The sequence below is a fragment of the Triticum dicoccoides genome, chromosome 6B, assembly GCF_002162155.2.
Source record: "Triticum dicoccoides isolate Atlit2015 ecotype Zavitan chromosome 6B, WEW_v2.0, whole genome shotgun sequence".
Taxonomy (NCBI): domain Eukaryota; kingdom Viridiplantae; phylum Streptophyta; class Magnoliopsida; order Poales; family Poaceae; genus Triticum; species Triticum dicoccoides.
This window is the reverse complement of record NC_041391.1, coordinates 538,907,956-538,932,721: the sequence shown is the minus strand read 5'-3', so window position 1 is coordinate 538,932,721 and position 24,766 is coordinate 538,907,956. Positions and strand designations below refer to the sequence as shown.

At 49.1% G+C, this 24,766-nt stretch overlaps 3 protein-coding genes across 3 annotated transcripts; all 3 read left to right on the top strand.

The window, feature by feature from the left end:
• The first annotated feature begins 9,804 nt into the window (after positions 1-9,804).
• On the top strand, positions 9,805-14,046 carry LOC119326800 (monodehydroascorbate reductase 2, peroxisomal). The gene is made up of 7 exons (XM_037600401.1): positions 9,805-10,059; positions 10,794-10,845; positions 11,196-11,276; positions 11,602-11,720; positions 11,816-12,035; positions 12,162-12,280; positions 13,161-14,046. Exons 1-7 carry the CDS (start codon positions 9,937-9,939, stop codon positions 13,875-13,877), a joined length of 1,431 nt encoding a protein of 476 aa, XP_037456298.1. The 5' UTR covers positions 9,805-9,936; the 3' UTR covers positions 13,878-14,046.
• A 66-nt stretch (positions 14,047-14,112) lies between these two features.
• On the top strand, positions 14,113-16,978 carry LOC119326798 (monodehydroascorbate reductase 1, peroxisomal-like). The gene is made up of 7 exons (XM_037600400.1): positions 14,113-14,710; positions 14,831-14,882; positions 14,995-15,075; positions 15,199-15,317; positions 15,469-15,688; positions 15,843-15,958; positions 16,094-16,978. Exons 1-7 carry the CDS (start codon positions 14,585-14,587, stop codon positions 16,871-16,873), a joined length of 1,494 nt encoding a protein of 497 aa, XP_037456297.1. The 5' UTR covers positions 14,113-14,584; the 3' UTR covers positions 16,874-16,978.
• A 3,375-nt stretch (positions 16,979-20,353) lies between these two features.
• Positions 20,354-23,327, top strand: LOC119320167 (putative aminoacrylate hydrolase RutD). Its single transcript, XM_037594276.1, has 4 exons — positions 20,354-21,449; positions 21,734-21,823; positions 22,667-22,734; positions 22,855-23,327. Exons 1-4 carry the CDS (start codon positions 20,718-20,720, stop codon positions 22,994-22,996), a joined length of 1,032 nt encoding a protein of 343 aa, XP_037450173.1. The 5' UTR covers positions 20,354-20,717; the 3' UTR covers positions 22,997-23,327.
• Positions 23,328-24,766: the final 1,439 nt, after the last annotated feature.

Genomic DNA, 24,766 nt, shown 5'->3' with positions numbered 1-24,766 from the left:
GAGTCAGGAATTGTTCTAGGAGTACCGTGTGACGACCAGCGTGACCGAAAGGTGTTTCGGAGGCCCCGGCAAGTGTTGGGGGGCCTTATGGGCCAAGGGGAGGGGGCACACCAGCCCACTAAGGGGCTGTGCGCCCCTCCCAACCCCTCTCATGTAACATGGAGAGGTGGGGGCGCCTCCCCTAGGGCAACCGCCCCTCCCGGCTTGCGGGGCAAGTTTCCTAGGGGTGGGGGCGCCCAAACCCATCTAGGGTTTCTGTTGGTGTCAAAACCGGCGGATCTCGGGTAGGGGGTCCCGAACTGTGCGTCTAGGCGGATGGTAACAGGAGACAAGGGACACGATGTTTTTACCCAGGTTCGGGCCCTCTCGATGGAGGTAAAACCCTACTCCTGCTTGATTAATATTGATGATATGGGTAGTACAAGAGTTGATCTACCACGAGATTAGAGAGGCTAAACCCTAGAAGCTAGCCTATGGTATGATTGTTGTTCGTCCTACGGACTAAAACTCTCCGGTTTATATAGACACCGGAGAGGGCTAGGGTTACACAGAGTCGGTTACAATGGGAGGAGATCTTCACATCGTATCACCAAGCTTGCCTTCCACGCCAAGGAAAGTCCCATCCAGACACGGGACGAAGTCTTCAATCTTGTATCTTCATAGTCCGGGAGTCCAGCCAAAGGTCATAGTCCAGCCATCCGGACACCCCCTAATCCAGGACTCCCTCAGTAGCCCCTGAACCAGGCTTCAATGATGACGAGTCCGGCGCGCAAATTGTCTTCGGCATTGCAAGGCGGGTTCCTCCTCCGAATACTTCATAGAAGATGTTGAACACAAGGATAGTGTCCGGCTCTGCAAAATAAGTTCCACATACCACCATAGAGAGAATAATATCTGCACCAATCTAATCTGCTGACGTATTCTACAGCGTGACATCACGCCACGGCCAGGCCTTTATTCGAATCGTTTTACTGTTCCACCTTAGCGCGTTTAGCGAGGCGGTTTCCTTGGCACGTCTTGTCAAAGCAGAGATCGCGTCCCCTTATTCCGGGATTCTCATCAATACGAGCGTGGGTAACCCAACCGTGCCTTTTGGTATGACTCCCTAATTGAAAGCGAGTCCCAAACGGTTACGGGGAGGGCTCTTGGTATTCAACTCCTTTATAAAGAGACCAAGGCTCGACTCCTTTCTTTTCAATCCAATCGAATCCGCCCCTCGCCTTGAGTCCCAACACCCAAAGCTCTAGTTTTAGGCACTTCGGACCTTCGACGATGTCCGGCTCCGACCTTCAAGGCCGGTGGATGCCTTCCTCCGTTACGGAAGAAGACGTGCGAAAGCTGAGAGATGCCAGGTATCTAACCGGCGAAATCTCGCATAGGCTACCTGCTCAAGGGCAGGCCATTCCCACTCCCCAGCCCGGTGAGAGCATGGTGTTCACATCTCACTTCCTTCGGGGGCTAGGCTTCCCGATTGATCCCTTCGTGAGGGGGCTACTGTTTTATTACGGGCTGGAATTCCACGACTTAGATCTGGAGTCCATCCTCCAAATCTCATCATTCATTGTCGTGTGTGAGGCCTTCCTCCATATTACCCCTCACTTCGGATTGTGGCTTAGAACCTTCAAGGTGGAACCAAAGATGATCGAGGGGCAGCATGCTGAGTGCGGAGGAGCTATCATAAGCAAGATGGCCGACGCTCCATGGCCCGAGGGCTCTTTTCAAGAGGAGTTTGGCTTATGGCAACGGGACTGGTTTTACATCACAGCCCCGAGGGGCTCCAAATGGGTGGCGCCACCTGTTTTTCGCTCGGGTCCCCCACCATGGTGAGCATCATGGGTCAATGAAGGGATTATCTGGGGGCCGTCCAAAGACGTGCCCCTTCTGCAGGACCGCATTCGAGATCTCCTAGAAAGAGATATTAACTTGACCGTAGTGGCACAAGTTATGCTGATTCGCCGCACGCTGCCCTGCAAACGCCACCCTCTCCGCCTGTGGGAATTTAATCCGGAGGGACCGCGAGTCCTCCAACATTTTATGGGTGCGACGCCCGTGGAGATGTACAAATTTTTCTTCGGATCACAAGCAAGGTGTCCGGACTTGTCCGAGGACGCGGGTCTGAGCTGCAATCGCCCGGATGCTCAAGTAAGTAGCCCCATATTTGGACACGCCATCAGTACTTTCATCATAACATTGCCCTTTAACAGAGCTATCCTTTGAACAGGAGTGGATAGCGAAGGCGAAGCTTATCAGCTGTCCAGCCCCCCTGCCCGAGACCGTGCCGGATCCCGTGTTAACCAGGATGCTGGAGATTATGCTTTCGGCAGAGGGCGAAGAGGGGAACCAAGGAGCTACCGCCTCCACAAAGGAGGCTGCCAGGAAGGGAGGAATCGACAATTCCCCCAACTTGGGAAAGAAAAGGATTGCCTCTGAAGATCCGGAGGAGATGGCCTCGAAACACAAGTTTGAATTATTGAAAGGTTCAAGTAATTTCAGAGTGAAGTTGAAGATCATAATGACAAGAGGATAAAATGTCTATGATATGATCATAGACATGAATATCCGAGTTACGAGTTTGGCACACAATTAAGACATTGTGGAAATTGTTTCACGACTAACGCCGCCTGGAACACCATAGTGTGATGGTGTGTCCGAACATCATAACTGCACCCTATTGGGTATGGTGCATACCATGATGTCTCTTATCGAATGACCACTATTATTTATGGGTTAGGCATTAGAGACAACCGCATTCACTTTAAATAGGGTACCACGCAATTACGTTGAGACGACACCATATGAACTATGGTTTAGAGAAACCTAAGTTGTCGTTTCTTAAAAGTTTGGGGCTGCGACGCTTATGTGAAAAAGTTTCAGGCTGATAAGCTCGAACCCAAAGCGGATAAATGCATCTTCATAGGACACCCAAAAACAGTTGGGTATACCTCCTTTCTCTGTTCCGGAAGCAAAAGGGATTGTTTCTAGAATCGGGTCCTTTCTCGAGGAAAAGTTTCTCTCGAAAGAATTGAGTGGGAGGATGGTGGAGACTTGATGGGGTTATTGAACCATCACTTCAACTAGTGTGTAGCAGGGCACAGGAAGTTGTTCTTGTGGCGCCTACACCAATTGAAGTGGAAGCTGATGATATTGATCATGAAACTTCGGATCAAGTCACTACCAAAAACTCGTAGGTTGACAAGGATACATACTACTTCAGAGTGGTATGTAATCCTGTGTTGAAGGTCATGTTGCTAGACAACAACGAACCTACGAGCTATGGAGAAGCGATGGTGGGCCCAGATTCCAACGAATGGCTCGAGGCCATAAAATCCGAGAAAGGATCCATGTATGAAAACAAAGTATAGACTTTGGAAGAACTACTTGATGGTCGTAAGGCTGTTGGGTACAGATGGATTTTAGAAGGAAGACGGACAATGATGGTAAGTGTCACCATTAAGAAAGCTTGACTTGTCGTTAAGATGTTCTCTGACAAGTTCAAGGAGTTGACTACGATGAGACTTTCTCACTCGTAGCAATGCTAAGAGTCTGTTGGAATTATATTAGCAGTTACTGCATTATTTATGAAATCTTGCAGATAGGATGTCAAAACATTGTTTCCTCGACGATTTTCTTGAGTAAAGGATGTATGTGATACACCAGAAGGTTTTGACAATCCTGAAAGATGCTAACAAGTATGCAAAGCTCCAGCAATCCTTCTAAGGACTGGAGTAAGCATCCTGGAGTTGGAATATACGCTTTGATGAGATGATCAAAGATTTTTGGTTTATACAAAGTTTATGAGGAACTTGTATTTCCAAAGAAGTGAGTGGGAACACTATAGAATTTCTGATGAGTATATGTTGTTGACATATTGTTGATCGGAAATGATGTAGAATTTCTGGAAAGCATATAGGGTTATTTGAAAAGTGGTTTTCAATGGAAAACCTGGATTAAGCTACTTGAACATCGAGCATCAAGATCTACAAGGATAGATAAAAAACGCTTAATAGTACTTTCAAATGAACACATACCGTGACAAGATTTTGAAGGAGTTCAAAATAGATCGGCAAAGAAGGAGTTCTTGGCTGTGTTATAAGGTGTGAGTATTGAGTAAGACTCAAGACCTGACCACAGCAGAAGAGAGAGAAAGGACGAAGGTCGTCCCCTATGCTTTAGACGTAGGCTCTACAGTATGCTATGCTGTGTACCGCACCTGAAGTGTGCCTTGCCATGAGTCAGTCAAGGGGTACAAATGTGATCCAGGAATGGATCACATGACAACGGTCAAGGTTATCCTTAGTAACTAGTGGACTAAGGAATTTTCTCGATTATGGAGGTGGTAAAAGAGTTCATCGTAAAGGGTTACGCCGATGCAAACTTTGACACTAATCCGGATGACTCTAAGTAGTGAACCGGATTCGTATAGTAGAGCAGTTATTTGGAACAGCTCCAAGTAGCGCGTGATAGCTGCATCTAGAAGATGACATAGAGATTGGTAAAGCACACACAGATCTGAAAGGTTCAGACCCGTTGATTAATAACCTCTCTCACAAGTGAGACATGATCAAACCCCATGGGAGTTGAATTCATTGCAATCACATAGTGATGTGAACTAGATTATTGACTCTAGTGCAAGTGGGAGACTGTTGGAAATATGCCCTAGAGGCAATAATAAAATGGTTATTATTATATTTTCTTGTTCATGATAATTGTCTATTGTTCATGCTATAATTGTATTAACTAGAAACCATAATACATGTGTGAATACATAGACCACAACATGTCCCTAGTGAGCCTCTAGTTGACTAGCTCGTTGATCAATAGATGGTTATGGTTTCCTGACCATGGACATTGGATTTCATTGATAACAGGATCACATCATTAGGAGAATGATGTGATGGACAAGACCCAATCCTCATAGCACAAGATTGTGTAGTTCGTTTGCTAAGAGCTTTTCTAAATGTCAAGTATCATTTCCTTAGACCATGAGATTGTGCAGCTCCCGGATACCGTAGGAATGCTTTGGGTGTACCAAACGTCACAACGTAACTGGGTGCCTATAAAGGTGCACTACAGGTATCTCCGAAAGTGTCTGTTGGGTTGGCACGAATCAAGATTGGGATTTGTCACTCCGTATGACGGAGAGGTATCTCTGGGCCCACTCGGTAATGCATCATCATAATGAGCTCAATGTGACTAAGTAGTTAGTCACGGAATCATGCATCACGGAACGAGTAAAGTGACTTGCCGGTAACGAGATTGAGCGAGGTATTGGGATACCGACGATCGAATCTCGGGCAAGTAACATACCGATAGACAAAGGGAATTATATACGGGATTGATTGAATCCCCGACATCGTGGTTCATCCGATGAGATCATCGTGGAACATGTGGGAGTCAACATGGGTATCCAGATCCCCCTGTTGGTTATTGGCCGGAGAACGCCTCGGTCATGTCTGCATGGTTCCCGAACCCGTAGGGTCTACACACTTAAGGTTTGGTGACGCTAGAGTTGTTATGGGAAATAGTATGTGGTTACCGAAGGTAGTTCGGAGTCCCGGATGTGATCTCGGACGTCACGAGGAGTTCCGGAATGGTCCGGAGGTGAAGATTAATATATTGGACGAAGGGTATTGGAGTCCGGAATTGTTCTGGGAGTACCGGGTGACGACCAGCGTGACCGAACGGTGTTTCAGAGGCCCCGGCAAGCGTTGGGGGGCCTTATGGGCCAAGGGAAGGGGGCACACCAGCCCACTATGGGGCTGTGCGCCCCTTCCAACCCCTCTCACGTAACATGGAGAGGTGGGGGCGCCTCCCCTAGGGAAGCCGCCCCTCCTGGCTTGGGGGCAAGTTTCCTAGGGGTGGGGGCGCCCAAACCCATCTAGGGTTTCCCCTGTGGCCGCCACCCATCCCCTAGGGAACCCTAGGGCACCTCCTCCACCCCCTTCCCCCTATATATAGTGAGGGAGAGAGAGGGCAGCCGCACCCTTCCCCTGGCGCAGCCCCTCCCTCCTCCAACACCTCCTCCTCCGTAGTGCTTGGCGAAGCCCTGCCGGAGAACCACGAGCTCCATCGCCACCACGCCGTCGTGCTGCTAGAGTTTTCTCTCAACTTCTCCTCTCCCCTTGCTAGATCAAGAAGGAGGAGACGTCCCCGGGCTGTACGCGTGTTGAACACGGAGGCGCCGTCCGTCCGGCGCTTAGATCAGAATCGACCGCGGTCTGAATCGCTGCATGTACGACTCCACCAACCGTGTTCTTGTAACCCTTCCGCATCACGATCTTCAAGGGTATGAAGATACACTCATCCTCTCCCTCTCTTGTTGCTAGAATCTCCATAGATTGATCTTGGTGATGCATAGAAAATTTTGAATTATTGCTACGTTCCCCAACAGGGGCGCCGCCCCCCTCCTTGTCCTATTCGGAATAGAGGGAGAGGGGGGCGCAGCCTGCCCTGGCCACCCCTCCTCTTCTCCACTAGGGCCCATTAGGCCCACTAAACCCCACGGGGGGTCCGGTGACCCCTCCCGGTACTCCGGTATATGTCCGAAACCTCCCGAAACACTTCCAGTGTCCGAACATAGTCATCCAATATATCGATCTTTATGTCTCGACCATTTCGAGACTCCTCGTCATGTCCATGATCACATCCAGGACTCCGAACTACCTTCGGTACATCAAAATACAAAAACTCATAATACCGATCGTCACCGAACTTTAAGCGTGCGGACCCTACGGGTTCGAGAACTATGTAGACATGACCGAGACTCGTTTCCTATCAATAACCGATAGCGGAACCTGGATGCTCATATTGGTTCCCACATATTCTACGAAGATCTTTATCGGTCAAACCGCATAACTACATACATTGTTCCCTTTGTCATCGGTATGTTACTTGCCCGAGATTCGATCGTCGGTATCTCAATACCTAGTTCAATCTCGTTATCGGCAAGTCTCTTTACTCGTTACGTAATGCATCATCCTGCAACTAACTCATTAGCTACATTGCTTGCAAGGCTTATAGTCATGTGCATTACCAAGAGGGCCCAGAGATACCTCTCCGACAATCGGAGTGACAAATCCTAATCTCGAAATATGCCAACTCAACATGTACCTTTGGAGACACCTGTAGAGCTCCTTTATAATCACCCAGTTATGTTGTGATGTTTGGTAGCACACAAAATGTTCCTCCGGTAAACGGCAGTTGCATAATCTCATAGTCATTGGAACATGTATAAGTCATGAAGAAAGCAATAGCAACATACTAAACGATCAAGTGCTAAGCTAACGGAATGGGTCAAGTCAATCACATCATTCTCCTAATGATGTGATCCCGTTAATCAAATGACAACTCATGTCTATGGCTAGGAAACACAACCATCTTTGATCAACGAGCTAGTCAAGTAGAGGCATACTAGTGACACTATGTTTGTCTATGTATTCACACATGTATTATGTTTCCGGTTAATACAATTCTAGCATGAATAATAAACATTTATCATGATATAAGGAAATAAATAATAACTTTATTATTGCCTCTAGGGCATATTTCCTTCAACCCTCAGCCCTGAAGGTGGACTACTCCCTCCTCATCGTGGTGGCCATCGGGATGATGAAGATGGCCGCCGGTGATTATTCCTCCCTCCGGCGGAGTGCCGGAACAAGGTCTAGATTGGTTTCTCGTGGCTACAGAGTCTTGCGGCGGCGGAACTTCTGATCTAGGGTTACCCCGAGGGTTTTTGGAATATTTGAGAATTTATAGGGCGAAGAGCGATGCGGGAGGCCACCGAGGTGGGCACAACCCACCTGGGCACGCCTGGGCCTCCAGGCGCGCCCTAGTGGGTTGTGCCCCCCTCGGGGCACCCCCTCCCTAGGTGCTTCTCTGGCCCACTAGATGTCTTCTGGTCGATAAAAAAATCCACAAAAAGTTTCGCAGTGTTTGGACTCCGTTTGATATTGATTTCCTGCGATGTAAAAACAAGCAAAAAAACAACAACTAGCACTGGGCACTGGGTCAATAGGTTAGTCCCAAAAAAATGATATAAAGTTGCTATAAAATGATTGTAAAACATCCAAGAATGATAATATAACTGCATGAATACTTCATAAATTATAGATACGTTGGAGACGTATCATTCAGCGTGACTTGGACGCGCGAAGAAGAAGGCATCAGAGCAGGCTAAGGCGGCCTAGGAGGCCAAACATTAGATTGCCCTACTCCGGAGGGACGGCGTGGAGAGTGCTACTTGGCTTGCTGAGGCACAACAGTGCCGCGGCCTGGAGGCCGTTGCCAAAGGTATGTGTTCTATCTTTTTGTCTTGAGTGTAAGATGACTTCGGAGGCCTCCAGATGTCGTAACGGGCTCCTTGTACTGTCTTTTGCAGTTCCGCTGCCGGAGATCCAAGTCGAGGACATGGAGGACCGGCTTCGAGAGGTCGCGACGATGGTTGAGAATAGGTTTGGACGAGCTTTTATTCCCGGAAAGCCTAGAAATAAAAAACCAAAACAGATACCGAGGAAAAACCAAAAACATAAAAATGAAAACCGAAAAAACACCAAGAAGCACAGATATATTTTTTCACTTTTTTTAAGAAACATGTGTTTTCGCTTTTCAGGAAGCACCAACTTGCGAAGCACAATTTATCGTAAAGCTGCTTTTCACTTTTCAGGAACCACAACTGTGCTTTTCACTTTACAAGAATCACCGCTAGTTGAGCTTCTCGTGGAAGCAAAACTGTTATTTTATTTTTATTTTTTTGAGAAGCCAACTATACATTTTCAATTTTTTAGGAAGCACAACACTATTCATGAGGAAGCCACACGCGGGGAAAACAAAACAAAAAGATTTTTTTAGAAACCTAAACAACCAAACAAAATCAAAAATAAAAATGCATGTAGAAAATAAAAAAAAGGTGTGACTAGAACTCAGTCAAGTGAAGTCAGCGTAGTTACGGTGCTGCAAGCGGCATGGCTGGATGCTGCAAACAGCAACAAAAAATGTTGTGACAGTACCGCAAACAACAACAACATATGCTACAACCATTTTGACTAAAAATGCTACAATCGTAAAAGGAGAATGTTGGAACCGGTGGGAGGAAGTGCTACAATCGACGAGGAACGACATGCTACAACCAGCAAGACGGATGCTGCAACCGGCAGAAAAAAATAATGCAAATGATGGGACAAAATGCTGCAAGGTCAACTGAGACTTTGTTAAGTCTCAGTCAATTGAGTTTCAGCAAGCCCGATTAAAAAACTTTCTTCCGCCAGAGCGTCAAGCAAATGACACATGGTGCGTTAGGCGCTTCCTATGATGTCCGCTGGGAATCCCCGAAGGGTATCCGTCAACTACTCCCTCTGTCTTAGTTTATAAGGCATGCATGTAGTTCTAGGTCAACAATTTAACTAGCTAAATTTGTATTATATGTGATGAAAAATATATGTTTAGAAACTACATCTTCCTGAGAATCCAATGATATACTTTTAATAAAATAGAACGCATATTTGGCTAGTCAAATCGATAATCTAGAACTACGCGCATGCCCTGTACACAGATGCCCTGTACACAGAGACGGAGAAAGCAGTTGCTCCCACCGTCTCAAAAAAATGAATAGTTGCTCCTACATTTTCCTTCCAGAAATTCTCAATCCACACGAAAACTTTTAAAACAAACACCAGGAAATTCCACGCTCCACATTAATGGAAGCCCATCCATCTTTGCTTGAACGCGAGGGGAAGATAACACGACACACACACAGAGCGGACCCACTGGGCCCCGCAGCGGTGGGGTGAGGTGGAGACGCAACGCAGGTGGACGTCATTTCGTCATCCCCAACCCCCCCTACACACTGACTCGCCACAAGCGGAGCAGAGAGGCCGCGCCATGGCCCGCATCTAGGGACCGAGGAGGAGGAGAAGCAGCCCAGTAGACGCAGGCAGGATGGGGCGCGCGTTCGTGTACGTCGTCCTTGGCGGCGGCGTGGCCGCGGGCTACGCGGCGCTCGAGTTCGCCCGCCGCGGCGGCTACTCCCGCGGCGAGCTCTGCATCATCTCCGAAGAGGCCGTGAGCGCTCCCTTCCCCGTCCCGAGTTCGGTCCCCTCCTGTAGTATTTTGTCAGCTTCAGAACTCCCTCTGTAATCGAGTCGTAGTTGTCCGTCAGTGGATAGGACGGCGCCACCGGTGCTTCGGATTGGTGGGTTTCTTGCGCTTCCAACTGTATTAGGAAGGATTTATTTGTGGTTGCTTCAGCCGACAAGCCAGGAATGCTTACGTTTTGTTGCCTTCGAGACGATGTATGGCTTATTAGAGCCTTGATTTGCCTGGATAATTTTGTCACGACCCTAGCAGGGTGCTATTTAGGGACACACATAGTAGCCTGCACTGCAGTTCGGTAACTGAAAAATGGCGACTGAGGTAGCAATGGGGGAAAATGGGTTAGTTTTGATCCTCTGTCTGACCTCTAAGGAATCATGTATGTTCCAACTATGCATTTTGTGCCTAGTTTGTAGGAATTTCCCTTCAAGGAGCAAGAAAGGAATGCCAAATTTCTCTGTGTGATCTTAAGATTCAGCTGTAATGAGCAATAGTCCATATGGTGATTTGACATAGTTGATTTTGTTTTTCCATGGAAGATGTCAAAAGGTGGTGGCAAACCAGGGGGGGCGGGGGAATTAAAAACAAACAGGGATGATATGTTGTTGTTTTTTGCTTGTGGAACAATTATCACTCAGTTCATGCCCTGTGATTCTATCATTGAACGTGTATTTCTCTTGATGATCTCTATCGTATCTTGCCAGGTCGCTCCTTATGAACGCCCTGCATTAAGCAAAGGCTATTTACTCCCAGAAGGTACATTTCTCACACACTTAAAAGTATCAATAACCCACCTAGCATTCCACCTTACCTCTTATATATAATATCAATTGTGATTAATTTCACTGTTTTAAAATTTTGAAATATTACCTCCCTTCTTTCACTAAAAAATGATTATAGCTACATCCTAGAAAGGTAGTTTTATGACACATTGATAGACAGTTTCACACTTTCAAAATAGTGTGATTAATTCATCATGCTACTGTTAACACTATGTTTCACATTGTTTTCTTACCATGGTATTTGCTAATGTATCCTGTCTCCCTGCATTTGATGCGCAGCCTGTTAGTCTTGCTAACTGTTTTTAATTCCTGTGAAATTTACAGATCCTTCTCGTCTTCCAAAATTCCATACTTGTGTTGGAGCTAATGATGAGTTACTGACGACTAAATGGTACAAGGAACAAGGTAGGTTTGTTTAGCTTTTGGTTTTCCACTTCGTTCTAATTTTCATCGCATGTATGCATATTGCGAAATGAGATAGTTCATTAGAGTTCCTGGTAAACACCATACTCCCGTTGTCCCAAAATAAGCTTCGTGGCGTTAGTTCAAATTTGTTCAAATTTGAACTAAAGCCACGACACAGATATCCTCGAAAAAAAGATCTGCTAAAATATATGGTATTTTTATTGGTTCTTCGATTCAATAAAAATAGTTTTATGATCCAGTTGTTATTGTCTGTAATGTGTATGCCTACATCGGCACGACATATGTACTAACTTTATGCGAGTAGGTATTGAACTTGTTCTTGGAACAAGAGTGATATCTGCTGATGTGAGACGGAAGACATTGCTTACAGCCACTGGAGAAACTATCAGCTATAAGACACTTATAATTGCAACAGGTGCTCGGGTATGGACTTATTTATACTTCTTGAAGTCTATCTTGTCTCATTTTCAATTATTATATATTTGATTCATTTTTGTCTGTCTCTGTACATGACATAGGCTTTGAAGCTGGAAGAGTTTGGAATAAGCGGTTCAGATGCTGCAAACATATGTTATTTGCGCAATCTTGAAGACGCAGATAAATTAGTGAATGCGATGAGCTCATGTTCTGGTGGAAATGCTGTTGTCATCGGTGGTGGCTACATAGGAATGGAATGTGCAGCAGCATTGGTTACTAACAAGATAAAAGTAACCATGGTCTTCCCTGAAAAACACTGCAGTAAGTAATATGTTTTGTCCCTTGATTTTTTGTTTGACTTGTTATCTTAGGATTTAGGGCTCCCATGATATGCTGTAAAGACCCATTTTGCTGATCTGTATATGACCTTGATTTGTTTTTCTGCAGTGGGTCGGCTATTTACAGAAAAAATTGCAGACTATTATGAAAGCTACTACACTTTGAAAGGAGTTACTTTTACCAAAGGAACTGTGCTTACATCCTTTGAAAAAGACTCAACAGGGAAGGTGAGTTTCTATTCCAAACTGGGTGTACTTTGCAGTTGGTGGCTAGTAACTCTACACTGTGTTAAAAAGACTCAAGGTTCAGAATTACTTTTCCTGGCAGTCATATCCGGTGGCTGATAGAGGTTCTTGGCTTGGGAGTATGGGGTAGCTGTTGAAATCACAGTCATATTCATTCATTCACCTAAAAGCAATCTCAGTAGCAATTGAAGAGAATCCTGGTCAATTTCTAGGCAAAGAACTAACTGGGATTTGACCATTTAGGGGAGAGTTGCTTGTATCTTCTGTATCATTGTGTAGGCCCTGTTCAATATTGACATATAGCTTGGAAACCGATGTACATCTAGTGGTAATTCCGTATCTAGTTTATCATCTCTTGTCATACTTCGATGAAAACTTGTGTTCTGAGAGTCGTATTGAAGCAAGTAAACAAAATAAAAGGATTAGGTATTTGAACCTGAGTACCCAGTGGGAAAGAAGAATATTTGATACAGGAACTGGATGCCCTTTGAACACCCTTTTCTTAAGGGAAGCCCTATATGATTAGAGATAGTGCATTCTTGGAGAGAAAAATGGCTTGGTTTTTCAACAGCATGCTTTGTCAACAATGAGCATGTTGACCCTAACAAGGTTCAACAATTCCTGCTATTTTATTATTGAATATGGTGTTTTGAGACCAATCAATGCCAACCACTATTAGCTGTACTATTTAAAGTGTATTCTCCATGTCTGTCCAGTTCGAATCGTCTAGTGACTATTAGCTCTATTTTTTGAAGTATACACTCCATGCCCATCTAGTTTGAATAGTCTAGCGTTACTTAAGCGACTTCCTTTATTTGCTGACAATGACTGTCAAAGTAAGAGGGTTACTGTATATTTACAGGTGACTTCGGTAATCTTAAGAGATGGTAACCACCTTCCTGCTGATATGGTAGTAGTTGGTATTGGGATCCGTGCAAATACCAGCCTTTTTGAAGGTCAGCTGCTGATGGAGAAAGGCGGCATAAAGGTAAACGGGCAAATGCAAACCAGCGACAGCTCCGTGTATGCTGTCGGTGATGTTGCCGCGTTCCCTATCAAGCTCTTTGACGGTGATATCCGACGGCTTGAGCATGTTGACTCGGCTCGTAGAACCGCCAGGCATGCTGTCGCGGCCATCCTGGAGCCTTCCAAAACCAGGGACGTCGATTACCTGCCATTCTTCTACTCCAGAGTCTTCACACTGTCCTGGCAGTTCTACGGAGACAATGTCGGAGAAGTAATTCACTACGGCGACTTCACGAGCAACAGCCCGAGGTTCGGCGCATACTGGGTCAGTAAGGGCCAGATCACGGGTGCGTTCCTGGAAGGTGGGAACCGAGACGACTACGAGGCGTTATCGATGGTTGTCCGGCGTAAAACCAAGGTCTTAGACATGCCTGAACTTGAAAGACAAGGCCTGGCGTTTGCCATCCAGGAAAGCAAGAAAGACGTGCCTGACAGCGGGGTTACCCTCGGCGAGAAGCCCACTTTCGTGTGGTATGCGACGGCGGGGGTTGTTGCGGCAGTGTCGATCTCCGCATTCGGTTATTGGTACGGCAGGAAGCGCCGCAGGTGGTGAGCTGATGGAAGGACGGAGGAGGAAGGTCTGTGTGTGCCATTGCTTACGGTTACTCGGAGGGAATCCTGTATAAAAACCTGTACGAAAGTGTAATTTTGTCTCATACTGTAAACAAGTATAGAAATACCATCGTATATTGTTAAATGGAATGAAATGATGTTACGAAATCTGGAGAGCCATCCTTTTCCCACCTGATGAAATCCATAAATTTCTTCGCAGTTGCTGGGCTGCTGATGTCTTTGAACCATGTCCAGTTTCTGCAACGATGGCTGAGAACGCCTGCAAGTTGCAAGCCCATGGCCATCTGACCAAATGCTAGTACGCCGGCGGCACGCTGCTGCAACTCTCATTACGCTGTCGTGGCAGCCAAAACGCACCCGAAGAGCAGAGCAGAAAGCGCACCTTGCCTTCACCGAGAAGAATTCTCTGCGACATTTTCCTTGGTTGCAAGGGCAAAGAAGATGGCAGTGGCCAGTGGTCCCATGGGCCATGGTAGGAGTGTGAGGAAGAGCAAGGGCAAGGCATTTGTTTCCCGCCATGTCCCCACTCGATCTCCTCCTCGCAAGTCAAGAACAAGCTACCTGGGCTACTTAAGCACGGCCGTCCACTGGTCCATGGCGAGCAGCTACGAACCAGGCAGATACCGAGATAGCTTTGCTGCTGATTGATATAGAAGTTAAAGATAATATATATAGCGCGGAGCAGAAATGGGCCGCGCGTTCGCGTACGTGATCCTGGGCGGCGGCGTGGCCGCGGGCTACGCGGCGCTCGAGTTCGTCCGCCGCCGCGCCGGCTCCTCCCCCGGCGAGTTCTGCATCATCTCCGACGAGGCCGTACATATCATCTCCCTTCTGTAGCTTTAACAATTCTGTCAAGTTCATTTCATACAGAGTACGTCGATGAACGGCTGCGCGTGTTCATCCTTTATTGAGCTGCCACTCTTGGATTGGCAGGTCGCTCCTTACGAACGCCCTGCACTGAGCAAGGGCTATCTGCTCCCACAAGGTACCCGCATGTCCATCTTCTCTCTCTGTATCTCTTCCGATCCCCGGTCGTTATTTTTAATCACTCTGCTATTTCCCCGGGGGAATAACAAAAACCACTCTGCTATTCGCAGGCGCTGCTCGTCTCCCAGCGTTTCATACCTGCGCTGGTGCTAATGATGAGGTGCTCACGGAAAAATGGTACAAAGATCACGGTATGTATGTATATAATGCTTCTATATATCTGCACTTCCATTTGATCTAGTACTAGTCCGGTCGATCTCGTTATCTAGGTCCTGTTCAGCATAACTGATCATGCGTCTCTGCTGCCTGACCAGGCATCGAACTTGTTCTTGCGACGAGGGTGATCTCCGCCGATGTCCGGCAGAAGACGCTGCTCACGGACACCGGGGAGACCATCAGCTACAAAACCCTCATCGTAGCAACAGGTGCCCGGGTACGTAAACATCTATCTATATTTGTGCCCATACCTCTGTTACATTCAAACTAAGCACTCTCCAATACCCTGCGTGTTTGCTTGGGAAAATTCCGAACCAAGCGTCCAAGATCGATCTAGAATATTTGGTTCTTGACATATATGTATGTAGGCCTCGGAGCTGGAGGAATTTGGGGTTCGCGGTTCGGATGCGGCCAACGTGTGCTACCTGCGCAGCCTCGAGGATGCCGATAAAATGGTGGGGGCGATGAGATCATGCCATGGCGGAAACGCCGTTGTCATCGGTGGTGGTTACATAGGAATGGAGTGCGCGGCGGCTTTGGTTGCCAATGAGATCAAGGTCACCATGGTCTTTCCGGGAAAACACTGCAGTAAGTTGTCTGTGGCATGCTAGTAACTTATCTGAAGCTCGATTGGAACTCTGAATTTTCTACGTCGATACTGTTAGGACGCTAAGAGAGTACTCACCCCATTGTATTTTCACCATGATCTGAATGTGAGCTGCGTGCGATTTGTGCTGTGCAGTGGGTCGTCTTTTTACACCGAAGATTGCTGAATTTTACGAGAAGTACTACGCTGCAAAAGGGGTTGTTTTCGTCAAAGGAACTGCGGTTAAATCCTTGGAGGTCTCAGATGGGAAGGTCAGCTCCTTGCCATCATATGTAGGAGTAGATCAAACTTTTTGCAGGGGAATTTGTGGATCAGCTACACTCGGGCTGCTGGTAGGGTGTAAACTGAACTGAACTCAGCGTCCAGTAACGATTTTGCATGCGCAGGTGGCTGCGACGATCCTGCGAGACGGCAGGCGCCTTCCCGCGGATATGGTGGTCGTCGGCATCGGCGCTCGCGCCAACACCGGCCTCTTCGACGGCCAGCTGGCCATGGAGAGGGGCGGGATCAAGGTGAACGGGCGGATGCAGACGAGCGACGCCGCCGTGTACGCCTTGGGCGACGTGGCCGCGTTCCCCGTCGCGCTCCTGGGCGGCGACGTGCGCCGGTTCGAGCACGTCGACTGCGCGCGCAGGACAGCGCGGCGGGCCATCGAGGCGATCCTGGAGCCATCCGGCGGCGCCGCGGAGGAGGGGAAACCCTTCGGCTACCTGCCGTACTTCTACTCCAGGGTCTTCGCCCTGTCCTGGCAGTTCTACGGCGACAACACCGGAGAAGCCGTCCACTTCGGGGACTTCTCGCCGTCCGGGGCCGCCGGAAAGCCAAAGTTCGGCGCGTGCTGGGTCAGCCGAGGCCGCGTCGCCGGGGCCTTCATCGAAGGGGGGAGCCGGGAGGAGAACGAGGCGATGGCGAGCGCCGTGCGCCGCGGGGCGGCGATCGCGGACGTGGCCGCCGAACTCGAGAGCTGCGGCCTCGAGTTCGCCGATGAGGAGAGCCGCCGGAAGGGGGTGCGTCGTGGTGGGCTCGCCGCCGGCGACAGGCCTACCTATGCGCGGCACGCCACGGTCGGGGTCGCTGCGGCGGTGTCCATCGCGGCGTTCGCGTACTGGTACGGCTGGATGGCGCCGTACGTGGTGAAACGTGATTTCTCCGGCCCAAAGTTATGATGATGATGTATCCACAATCCAGTTAAACGAAAGGACTACCTTTAAAAATGTACAATTATTCAAACGAATTCTCATATCGTTCATATGACATAACAAAACGATGAAGTTGCAGTTGGATGATTTTTTTTTTCATTCCGTTTGGAATTAACTACTCCCTCCGTCCAAAAATACTTGTCATCAAAATGGACAAAAAAAAGATGTATCTAAAATTGAAATACATCTAGATACATCCCCTTTTATTCATTGTGATGACAAGTATTTTCGGACGGATGGAGTATATCCGAAGAGTGTCGGAGACTTTTTCAATCGACCCTAAACTGTTTTCTCCTCCTAGGACCCCTAGATGATTAGGTTTTCCCCTCCTTCCGTCGGCACCACTGTCGGTCCACCCCATCTTTGATGGTCTTTGAGTCGTGGTGGTGTGGAAGACTTCGGTATTTATTTGGTTCAGTGTCTTGGTTGAGGATGTGTGGCATCGGTGATGTCTCACCTAGTAGGAATAATAGCTCCCACATCTGAATTTTTGTCTTGATGGTGCATCTAACGTCGTTGAAGATGTGTCGAGGAGTGTCTCCGACGTGTTGGTCTTTAGTGGATCTTATTGAATCCAATCTTCTTTCGTGTGCTTAGATCTTTCCAATCTATGCTTCCCTTTATCAACAACGGTTATTGTTCTGGTTGATGTTCATGTATGGGTCTTAGTATGACGAATTACCGACTCTCTACTACAACAATGTTTGCCCGACTCCTCGGAAGATGGTCTGGTTCGGTTTGACTCGTTGGACCGCACATGTGTATTGTTATCAGAAGGGTAACCTGGTGGCTCACAAAACATGTAGGGTCAGTTAAAAGAAGGGTTGGTTTTGCGTGGGTGGTTGACATCCAGCCCCACGTTTCAATATATAGATAATCAGATTACAATTACATACATATATGTGTACGTGTACATGTATAATATACTAGACCCTATTTTATAGGATCCAACCGGAACAAAACCGTATGACCCTAGGGTCGACTGCACCACATGCAGAACAACTGAACAAAGCCAACTTCGCCGCAAGATTTCAAGAACATGCTCGCTGGAGTAGAGCACGATGACACGCAGCCCTGCCGGTTTCTCTCCAGTCCTCCTCTCCACACAGGTCTCAGTCTTCCGCACCATTGGTCATGCAAGCCACCGGCCGCCGGAACATGTGGGAGGCAGTCGCTCCTGAGTGCATCGAAGAAGAGCACGTTGTTGTCTTCCACCTTCTCTACCATTAACCGTTGCTCTCCTCTCCACACCAGTCCCCAAGTCGTCCACGGCACCATGTATCAGAGAAAAGAGGAACGGACCTAAGGTTTACCCATTGCCCTCTTACACGAGGTGCGGGTCAAACCCGAACCCGTGAATTTTGTGATAGGTTTGCATGTCCAGTAACATGACAATTTGGTCCATAGATATGGGAGTTATTTACTCAAAATCACCACACTTGGGGTTAGGGTAACAGTTTGGTACCAGATTTGAGCCAGGTCACAAAAAACCACCGAAACTGCGCCTAATGCGTAACGCAGAGCACTGATGCTGGAATTTGATCGCGAAAACAGCAAAACCGACAGGTGGGTCCCACCTGGCGAGCTGACGTGGCAAAGACCAAGCACAAAAAAAAACATTGACCAGCTGAGGTGGCAGATGAGATGCAGGCCCCGCCTGTCGTTGACTACATGGTCATCTTCATCCCATCTTTATTTCTATGGAGCATTGCATCGAGCAGCTTGTGAGCGGTCGAGCCCATGCGAACTGGGAGGTCCATGGCCATGGCAGCCGAGCCCTTTCTCAAGCTAGGCGTAGCCTAGCTCGGCGTCCAGATCCTCCTCTCTCTTTCCCTTCGTGTGGAGCTCGCTCCCATCCTCCAGCCCCCTTCCCGCTGCCGTCCGATAGCTGGCTGTCGACGCCGCTCCGCACTAGCGTGGTCACCACCATAGTTTCGCCGAGACATGGTGTCCTAGAGCTTTGCCTCGTCACTCTGGTCATCCTTGACGACAAAAACAAGCGAAGAAGCCGCAGAACGACCGAATCGACCGCGTCTTCAACCTCGGAGCCGCCGGCCGTTGCCGTCGAATTCAACACCTTCAGAGCACCCCTGACCTCGCCGGCCTGCTCACCTGAATCGCCATGAGCTCCTCTCCTTTTACCCCTTTCTCCCGTTGTCGAATTTGTTCGGTAACTAATTCCTTCGCCATGCCGGAGAGCTCCGGCCGTCGTGCCTCTCTGCCGTCGTTGTTTGAGCACAAATTGATTATGCGTGAGCACTATACTGAGACCATGGAGCTCCAACGATGCCATCTAGCTGCTTAGCTCGCTCGCTTGCAAGCTGTAACTCGGCGCTCATGCAAGCCCGAGCTCCGCCACCGCGCAGCTCGCCGCCGTCAACGCTGCTGGACACCCTAGCATCTTACTGCCGGCGCGGCCGCCGCCGGCGGGCCCTTCCGCGTCTCCTCCCTTTCCTCTCGAAGTCCATCTCCCGCCGACGCGCCCGCATGCTTGCCTCTGCTCCGAATCAGCCATCGCAGGGCAGAGTAACAGAGGAGGAAGAAGAAGATAAAAGGAGCATAAGAGGATGAGTGGCTGACTGATGGGTCCCCCGTCCACCTCAGCGGGTCAAACTTTGACTTGGATTAGTCTTTGCCACGTCGGCCCGACAGGCTGGACCCACCTGTCGGTTTTGCTGTTTTGGCGACCAAATTCCAGCATCAGTGCTCCGCGTTACGCATTAGGCTCATAACTGGTGGTTCTTTGTGACTTGGCTCAAATCTGGTATCAAGTTGTTACCCTAGCCCCAAGTGTGATGGTTTTGGGTAAATAACTCTAGATATGGTTATAGCTTTTTGTTACTATCACAAAAGTGGATGAGGGCAACGCGTCTTTAGTTTATTCCAACGTTTGTAATCATCGCTAGTTGGTCCATAGATCTGGTTATAGTTTTTTGTTACTTATATATGGTGTTCTTTGTACTATCGTGACAGATTATGAATAGATCGAAAGTTTGTCTTAAAGAAACAAAAATCTTATCTAGAGGATGGCAGTTTTTATAAAGTAGCATGACAATTTTAGTAATTTTTCAAAACGTGCCATTTTTATAAATTTGTGCGTATTTTTTGGCCAATGTCATTTATATCTAGAAGATGGCAGTTTTAAAGTTTAGCATGTCAAAAATGTCAGATCACTCGACTTTTTTCGTTTTAAAGTTTAACGTGGCATTTTTCAAACAAAAAAACTGTTTAATTGGTCTTTTTTGGGTCAATCGGGGCTCGCCCTGGCCTGCCCCCTGGCAAACGGCCAGAAAGGGTCGCTAGGAGCTGCTCAGCTCCTTGGCGATGGCGATCGAGCGACAGTTATTGGGTCCTAAAAAAATTATGTCCAAAGTGTGGAGAAATGCTTGAGAAGCAGCCGGCGCGTCACAGTAGTAGGATGGGTTTGTTGCGCCAAGCCACCAATCGAAGCTAAACGTACGCGCATGTGTGGATTGTGGTAGATCACTAAACCCCACTAAACCCGCCCCCTGTTCCTTCTCTGTTCCCGTTGGATCGCTTCTTGCTGCTGCCCTATCCCTCCCACGATCGCCACCCAACTCCCACCCGTCCTCAGGCCGGTCGCCGTCAGTAGCCGCCGTCGACGTCACCGGTCGTTACAACGCCCGTCGTCGCGTTCTCACAGGTCACAGCTGACCCCTGCTCCTCCGGCGTCCCCCCTACTAATACAAGCCCGGCCACTGCTCCGAGTTCAAACACTTGAGCCGCAACGTGCACGTGCTAGCACACTACAGCCGCCCACGCACGTAGGCACGGCAAGGTCACAGGGAAGATGGTGAACTTGATCGAGGCGCAGAAGCCGCTGCTGACGGGGATGATGAGGCTGGCCGGGCTCCGCCCCATCGACGTCGAGCTGGAGCCGGGCACAACCATGCACGTCTGGGCTCCCAAGCACCACGCCGGCAAGAAAGGAACCACCATCAGCCCGCACGATGCCAGCGCCGCCGTCGCCGCAGGGGAAGACGCCGCCGCCGCCAAGAAGCCATCAGGCGGCCGTCGTGGGAGCAGGAGGAAGGGCCCCGAGTCCAAGCCCAACGTGGTCCTCATCCACGGCTTCGCCGCCGAGGGCAACGTGACGTTCCAGTTCAACTTCGGCGTGCTGGTGTCGCGCTACAACGTGTACATCCCGGACCTGCTCTTCTTCGGCAAGTCGTCCACGACGGACAGCGCCGACCGGACCCCGGAGTTCCAGGCGCGGTGCGTGGCGGCGGCGCTGGCGCGGCTCGGCGTGGCGCGCTGCGACGTGGTCGGGTTCAGCTACGGTGGCATGGTGGCGTTCAAGCTGGCGGAGGCGCGGCCGGACCTGGTGCGGTCGCTGGCCGTGTCCGGGTCCGTGGTGGCCATGACGGACGCCGTGAACAGGGAGACCATGGAGCGGCTCGGCGCAGGGTCCTCCGCGGAGCTGCTCATGCCGGAGACGCTCCAGGGGCTCAAAGCGCTCTTCTCCGTCTCCATGTACCGGAAGATGTGGTTCCCGGACAGGATGTACAAGGACTACCTCAAGGTAATCAAGTTAGCACACCTATGTCTAGAACTCTAATGTTAAGTAATTTGGAACTGTTTATTAGTAAATGTGAATGCTAATTTTTGGAATTGACATAGTAGTAGTTCCTTTTCTTTCTTATTAATTAAATGCTGATTTTCTTGAATTGTTGTAACTTGAAATTTCTCATGTTTAGAAATAACACACATAGTGTTTTCTGTTTGTCTGGGAAATGCAGTGTTGGTTGGCGTAATTTGGGTGGTTAACTAATGCACGTACATGTGTTTTGCTTTGGTGATGAGTAGGCGATGTTCACGAATAGGAAGGAGAGGCTGGAGCTGCTGCAGGGGTTGCTAGACAGCAACATGGATGCAAAGATACCGACTTTCCAGCAGGTAAGTAAGCAGTGCCTTTGTTTAAGTCAAACCAAGCAACACCTACTTAATAACACTCCTACCTATATTGTTCTGTTCACCAAACCTGTCTTACAAAGGCCTGACTGAAACGAAAGCAGTTGCCTAGTTTCTAGTGAGCGTGACTGCCAAATTGCAAATATGGCACCATCATCACAGCTTTATATGCATGGCATGGCAGTTTCTGCTCATCTAGGAACCATGCAAACTTTTCTTTAAGCATGTCACTATATCAATGAGTTGCCTCTGTAATTAGCGACTTTGCTCCCGTTAGGCAACCTACCGTTGACCAAGTACATATATGTATGGGCAATGCTTGTGACTTACTGGCAGTCAGGGACTGAAGATAGGAATGACTGTTAGCTCCATTTCTTTAGGGACTGCGTCCGTGTTTTCTCTTGTTTGAAACCAACTGCGTCCGTGTTTGTTGGCATGCAAAATGGTCTGTTCAGTTTTTGTTAGAAGAACAAAATGGTCTCTATTCCTTTCTTTTTTTTTGAGAAACTAATGGTCTCTATTCCATTTTTTTTGAGGTAATAATGGTCTCTATTCCAAGGAGGGTTTCTTCGGTAATGCTCGGTTATGGGCTTTAAATCTGTGCTGCTCGTGGGCTCTAAAACTGAGATGGGCCGAGTACTTGGGCCCTTAATCTAAGCTTGGCATGTCTAAAAAAAAACTAAGCTAGGCCACCACTTGCTGCTTGTGCAACCTAGCGCTGAATTTGGTTTTTTCGAGGAAGAAATGCTGCTGAATTTGGTTTATCCATAAAAAAGCATGGAACTATTCTTTTCTGAAAATAAAACTGAATTGCTGGCGTGGTTGCAGAAGATAATGCTGATCTGGGGCGAGGAGGACAAGCTTTTCGACATAGAGCTGGCCAAGAAGATGAAAGAGTAAGCTTCTACGCACACGCATTCCAGTTCATGCATGCATGAAAAAAATTGCTAGTAGGACTATGACCATGAGCAAATTAACTCGGCTAAACAAAGCTGACGGTGCATCTGCATTTGCAGGCAGCTGGGCGAGAACTGCTACCTGCAGGGCATCCCCAAGGCCGGGCACCTGCTCCACCTGGAGCGCCCCTGCGCCTACAACCGCCAGCTCGGCAGGTTCCTCGCCTACGTCAACTCCCAGGAAAACCAAGCCACCAGTTGAGTCGATCACTGCGCCACTATCTCGTCCGTTCCAGAGGAGGATAATTATTTGCAAGCAAAGCAAAGCAAAGCAGGTAGCCTGTCAACGTTGGTTCGTCTGCAACACCGCACCGCATGCATGATTGCCTGGAGAGGTCAACCCATGGATGCGAAGCTAGCCATTACTACTACTACTACGTACCACTGGCCACATTCCGGCGCCCTGCAGATTATTAAGTGATGAGTTGACGCCACGCTCGATATGGCGTGATGGCGTTTTATTTCCTCCTGTTCCTGGTTACTGTTTGCTTTGATGCTACTACATGACTTTTGTGGACGCGATTGCGGTGCTACTTTTCTTGTTCTTGTTGTTGCCGACGAGGAAACGGTACAACACAGTCGTGGATGATGATGCTGCTCGTTGGGGGTGTGGGCATGCACAGCCACAACACAGAGCGCGCACACACACGCTCCTCGTTGGACCGGATCTGGCGTTCGTTTGGTTTCCACGAGAAACCCTAACCTCGAAACGCCTTCCGGAAAAGGGGGCTCTCGCGCGCGCGCAAGACAAACGAGCGGGGCCCCGCGCTTCGTGGAGTGGACTATCCGTATCAGGCACAGGAACGGGTAACCTCACCAGTCAGATCGTCCCGAGCAGGCGGTCTCGATCGTGGGGCGGTGGGATTCTTAGGTCGATCGTACGGTCCACCAGCGCACCACCAACAGTGCTGTGCATGACGACGCTACGTCGGGCTGGAGGAGCATCCGATGTTGGGCCGTCCGGGACAGTTTTCCACCCTGCCTGCCCTACGCGCGCCTCCTCGCTCCGTCGCGTCGCCGGACGACGGACCGCACCGCGTGCACGCTGCGCGTACGCGCACGCCCCCTGCCGGTGCGTGGTACCGGTCCTCGGGCAGGGGCCCGACACGACACGAGCTGGCACACGGCTCGTAAATTCGCCAGCCCAATGGTACTCCCGCATCTACATGCCATGCCTGCCCGGGAGAGAAACCAACAGAGTGTACTCCCCAACTCACAAGAAAAAGAAAACTGTGCTCTCCGGAGGAGGAGGCAGATGGAAACCGCGCGTAGGATCTTCGGCTTAGGGCCGAGTCAAACAGCTCGACGCGAGCGCCACTGGACCACGCGCAGCTGGCTGGAGCTCCTGCTCCTCCTGCCGTCCATGTGTGAACTGATCGACGTGATTACTGTGGCTAGCTGCCATGCCAGAGCGTCTGGCCGAGGACGTAGCCGGCCCGGAAGGCGCCGGCGCGCGCCCGGGTCCGCGCTCTGGCGCAGGACGTGTGCTCGCCTTTTCGGCGCGATCGCCGCATCTCGATCCGCCGGGACGTCGACCACGGCGACCTGCGCGCCGGCTCGTGCAGCAGCGGTGGCCTGCCCTGGGACTGGGGCTGGGGACTAGCAGCCAGCTCATGCACGCGCCAAACCCCAGGAGAGGGAGAGCACGCGGTGATTGAAGTTGAACTGCACGCCGAGATCTACCGATCGTCTCATCTCGCCTCATGCCGTACAGTTTACAGTTATTAAGCTATCTGTAATGTATGCATGCTCGGATGGAGTTCGTCAAAAACGCAGAGAGAAACAGGATCTAGCTGAAGCTCTCTCGAGCTTGAGCTGTACTGCGTACCTTCCTGGTTATATATCCCTGAAGTTAATGTGGAGTGGCCGCTCTTCATCAAAGTTCAAGCCTGGTACATATATACGGCGGTACGCGTACGAGCGCATCATATATTCCATTCCCATGGCGGTGTACGTGCTCACTCTACTCCTA

What these genes read in the sequence shown, in the direction of transcription:
- LOC119326798 (XM_037600400.1), top strand. Translation starts at nt 14,585, where the DNA reads ATGGGCCGCGCGTTCGCGTACGTGATCCTGGGCGGCGGCGTGGCCGCG. An exon ending in GCATCATCTCCGACGAGGCC is followed by an intron (nt 14,711 to 14,830) that starts GTACATATCATC and finishes TTGGATTGGCAG; the next exon opens with GTCGCTCCTTACGAACGCCC. An exon ending in CTTTCCGGGAAAACACTGCA is followed by an intron (nt 15,689 to 15,842) that starts GTAAGTTGTCTG and finishes TGTGCTGTGCAG; the next exon opens with TGGGTCGTCTTTTTACACCG.
- LOC119320167 (XM_037594276.1), top strand. Translation starts at nt 20,718, where the DNA reads ATGGTGAACTTGATCGAGGCGCAGAAGCCGCTGCTGACGGGGATGATG. An exon ending in TGTACAAGGACTACCTCAAG is followed by an intron (nt 21,450 to 21,733) that starts GTAATCAAGTTA and finishes GGTGATGAGTAG; the next exon opens with GCGATGTTCACGAATAGGAA. An exon ending in CTGGCCAAGAAGATGAAAGA is followed by an intron (nt 22,735 to 22,854) that starts GTAAGCTTCTAC and finishes CTGCATTTGCAG; the next exon opens with GCAGCTGGGCGAGAACTGCT.
- LOC119326800 (XM_037600401.1), top strand. Translation starts at nt 9,937, where the DNA reads ATGGGGCGCGCGTTCGTGTACGTCGTCCTTGGCGGCGGCGTGGCCGCG. An exon ending in CTTCCCTGAAAAACACTGCA is followed by an intron (nt 12,036 to 12,161) that starts GTAAGTAATATG and finishes GTTTTTCTGCAG; the next exon opens with TGGGTCGGCTATTTACAGAA. An exon ending in AAAAAGACTCAACAGGGAAG is followed by an intron (nt 12,281 to 13,160) that starts GTGAGTTTCTAT and finishes GTATATTTACAG; the next exon opens with GTGACTTCGGTAATCTTAAG.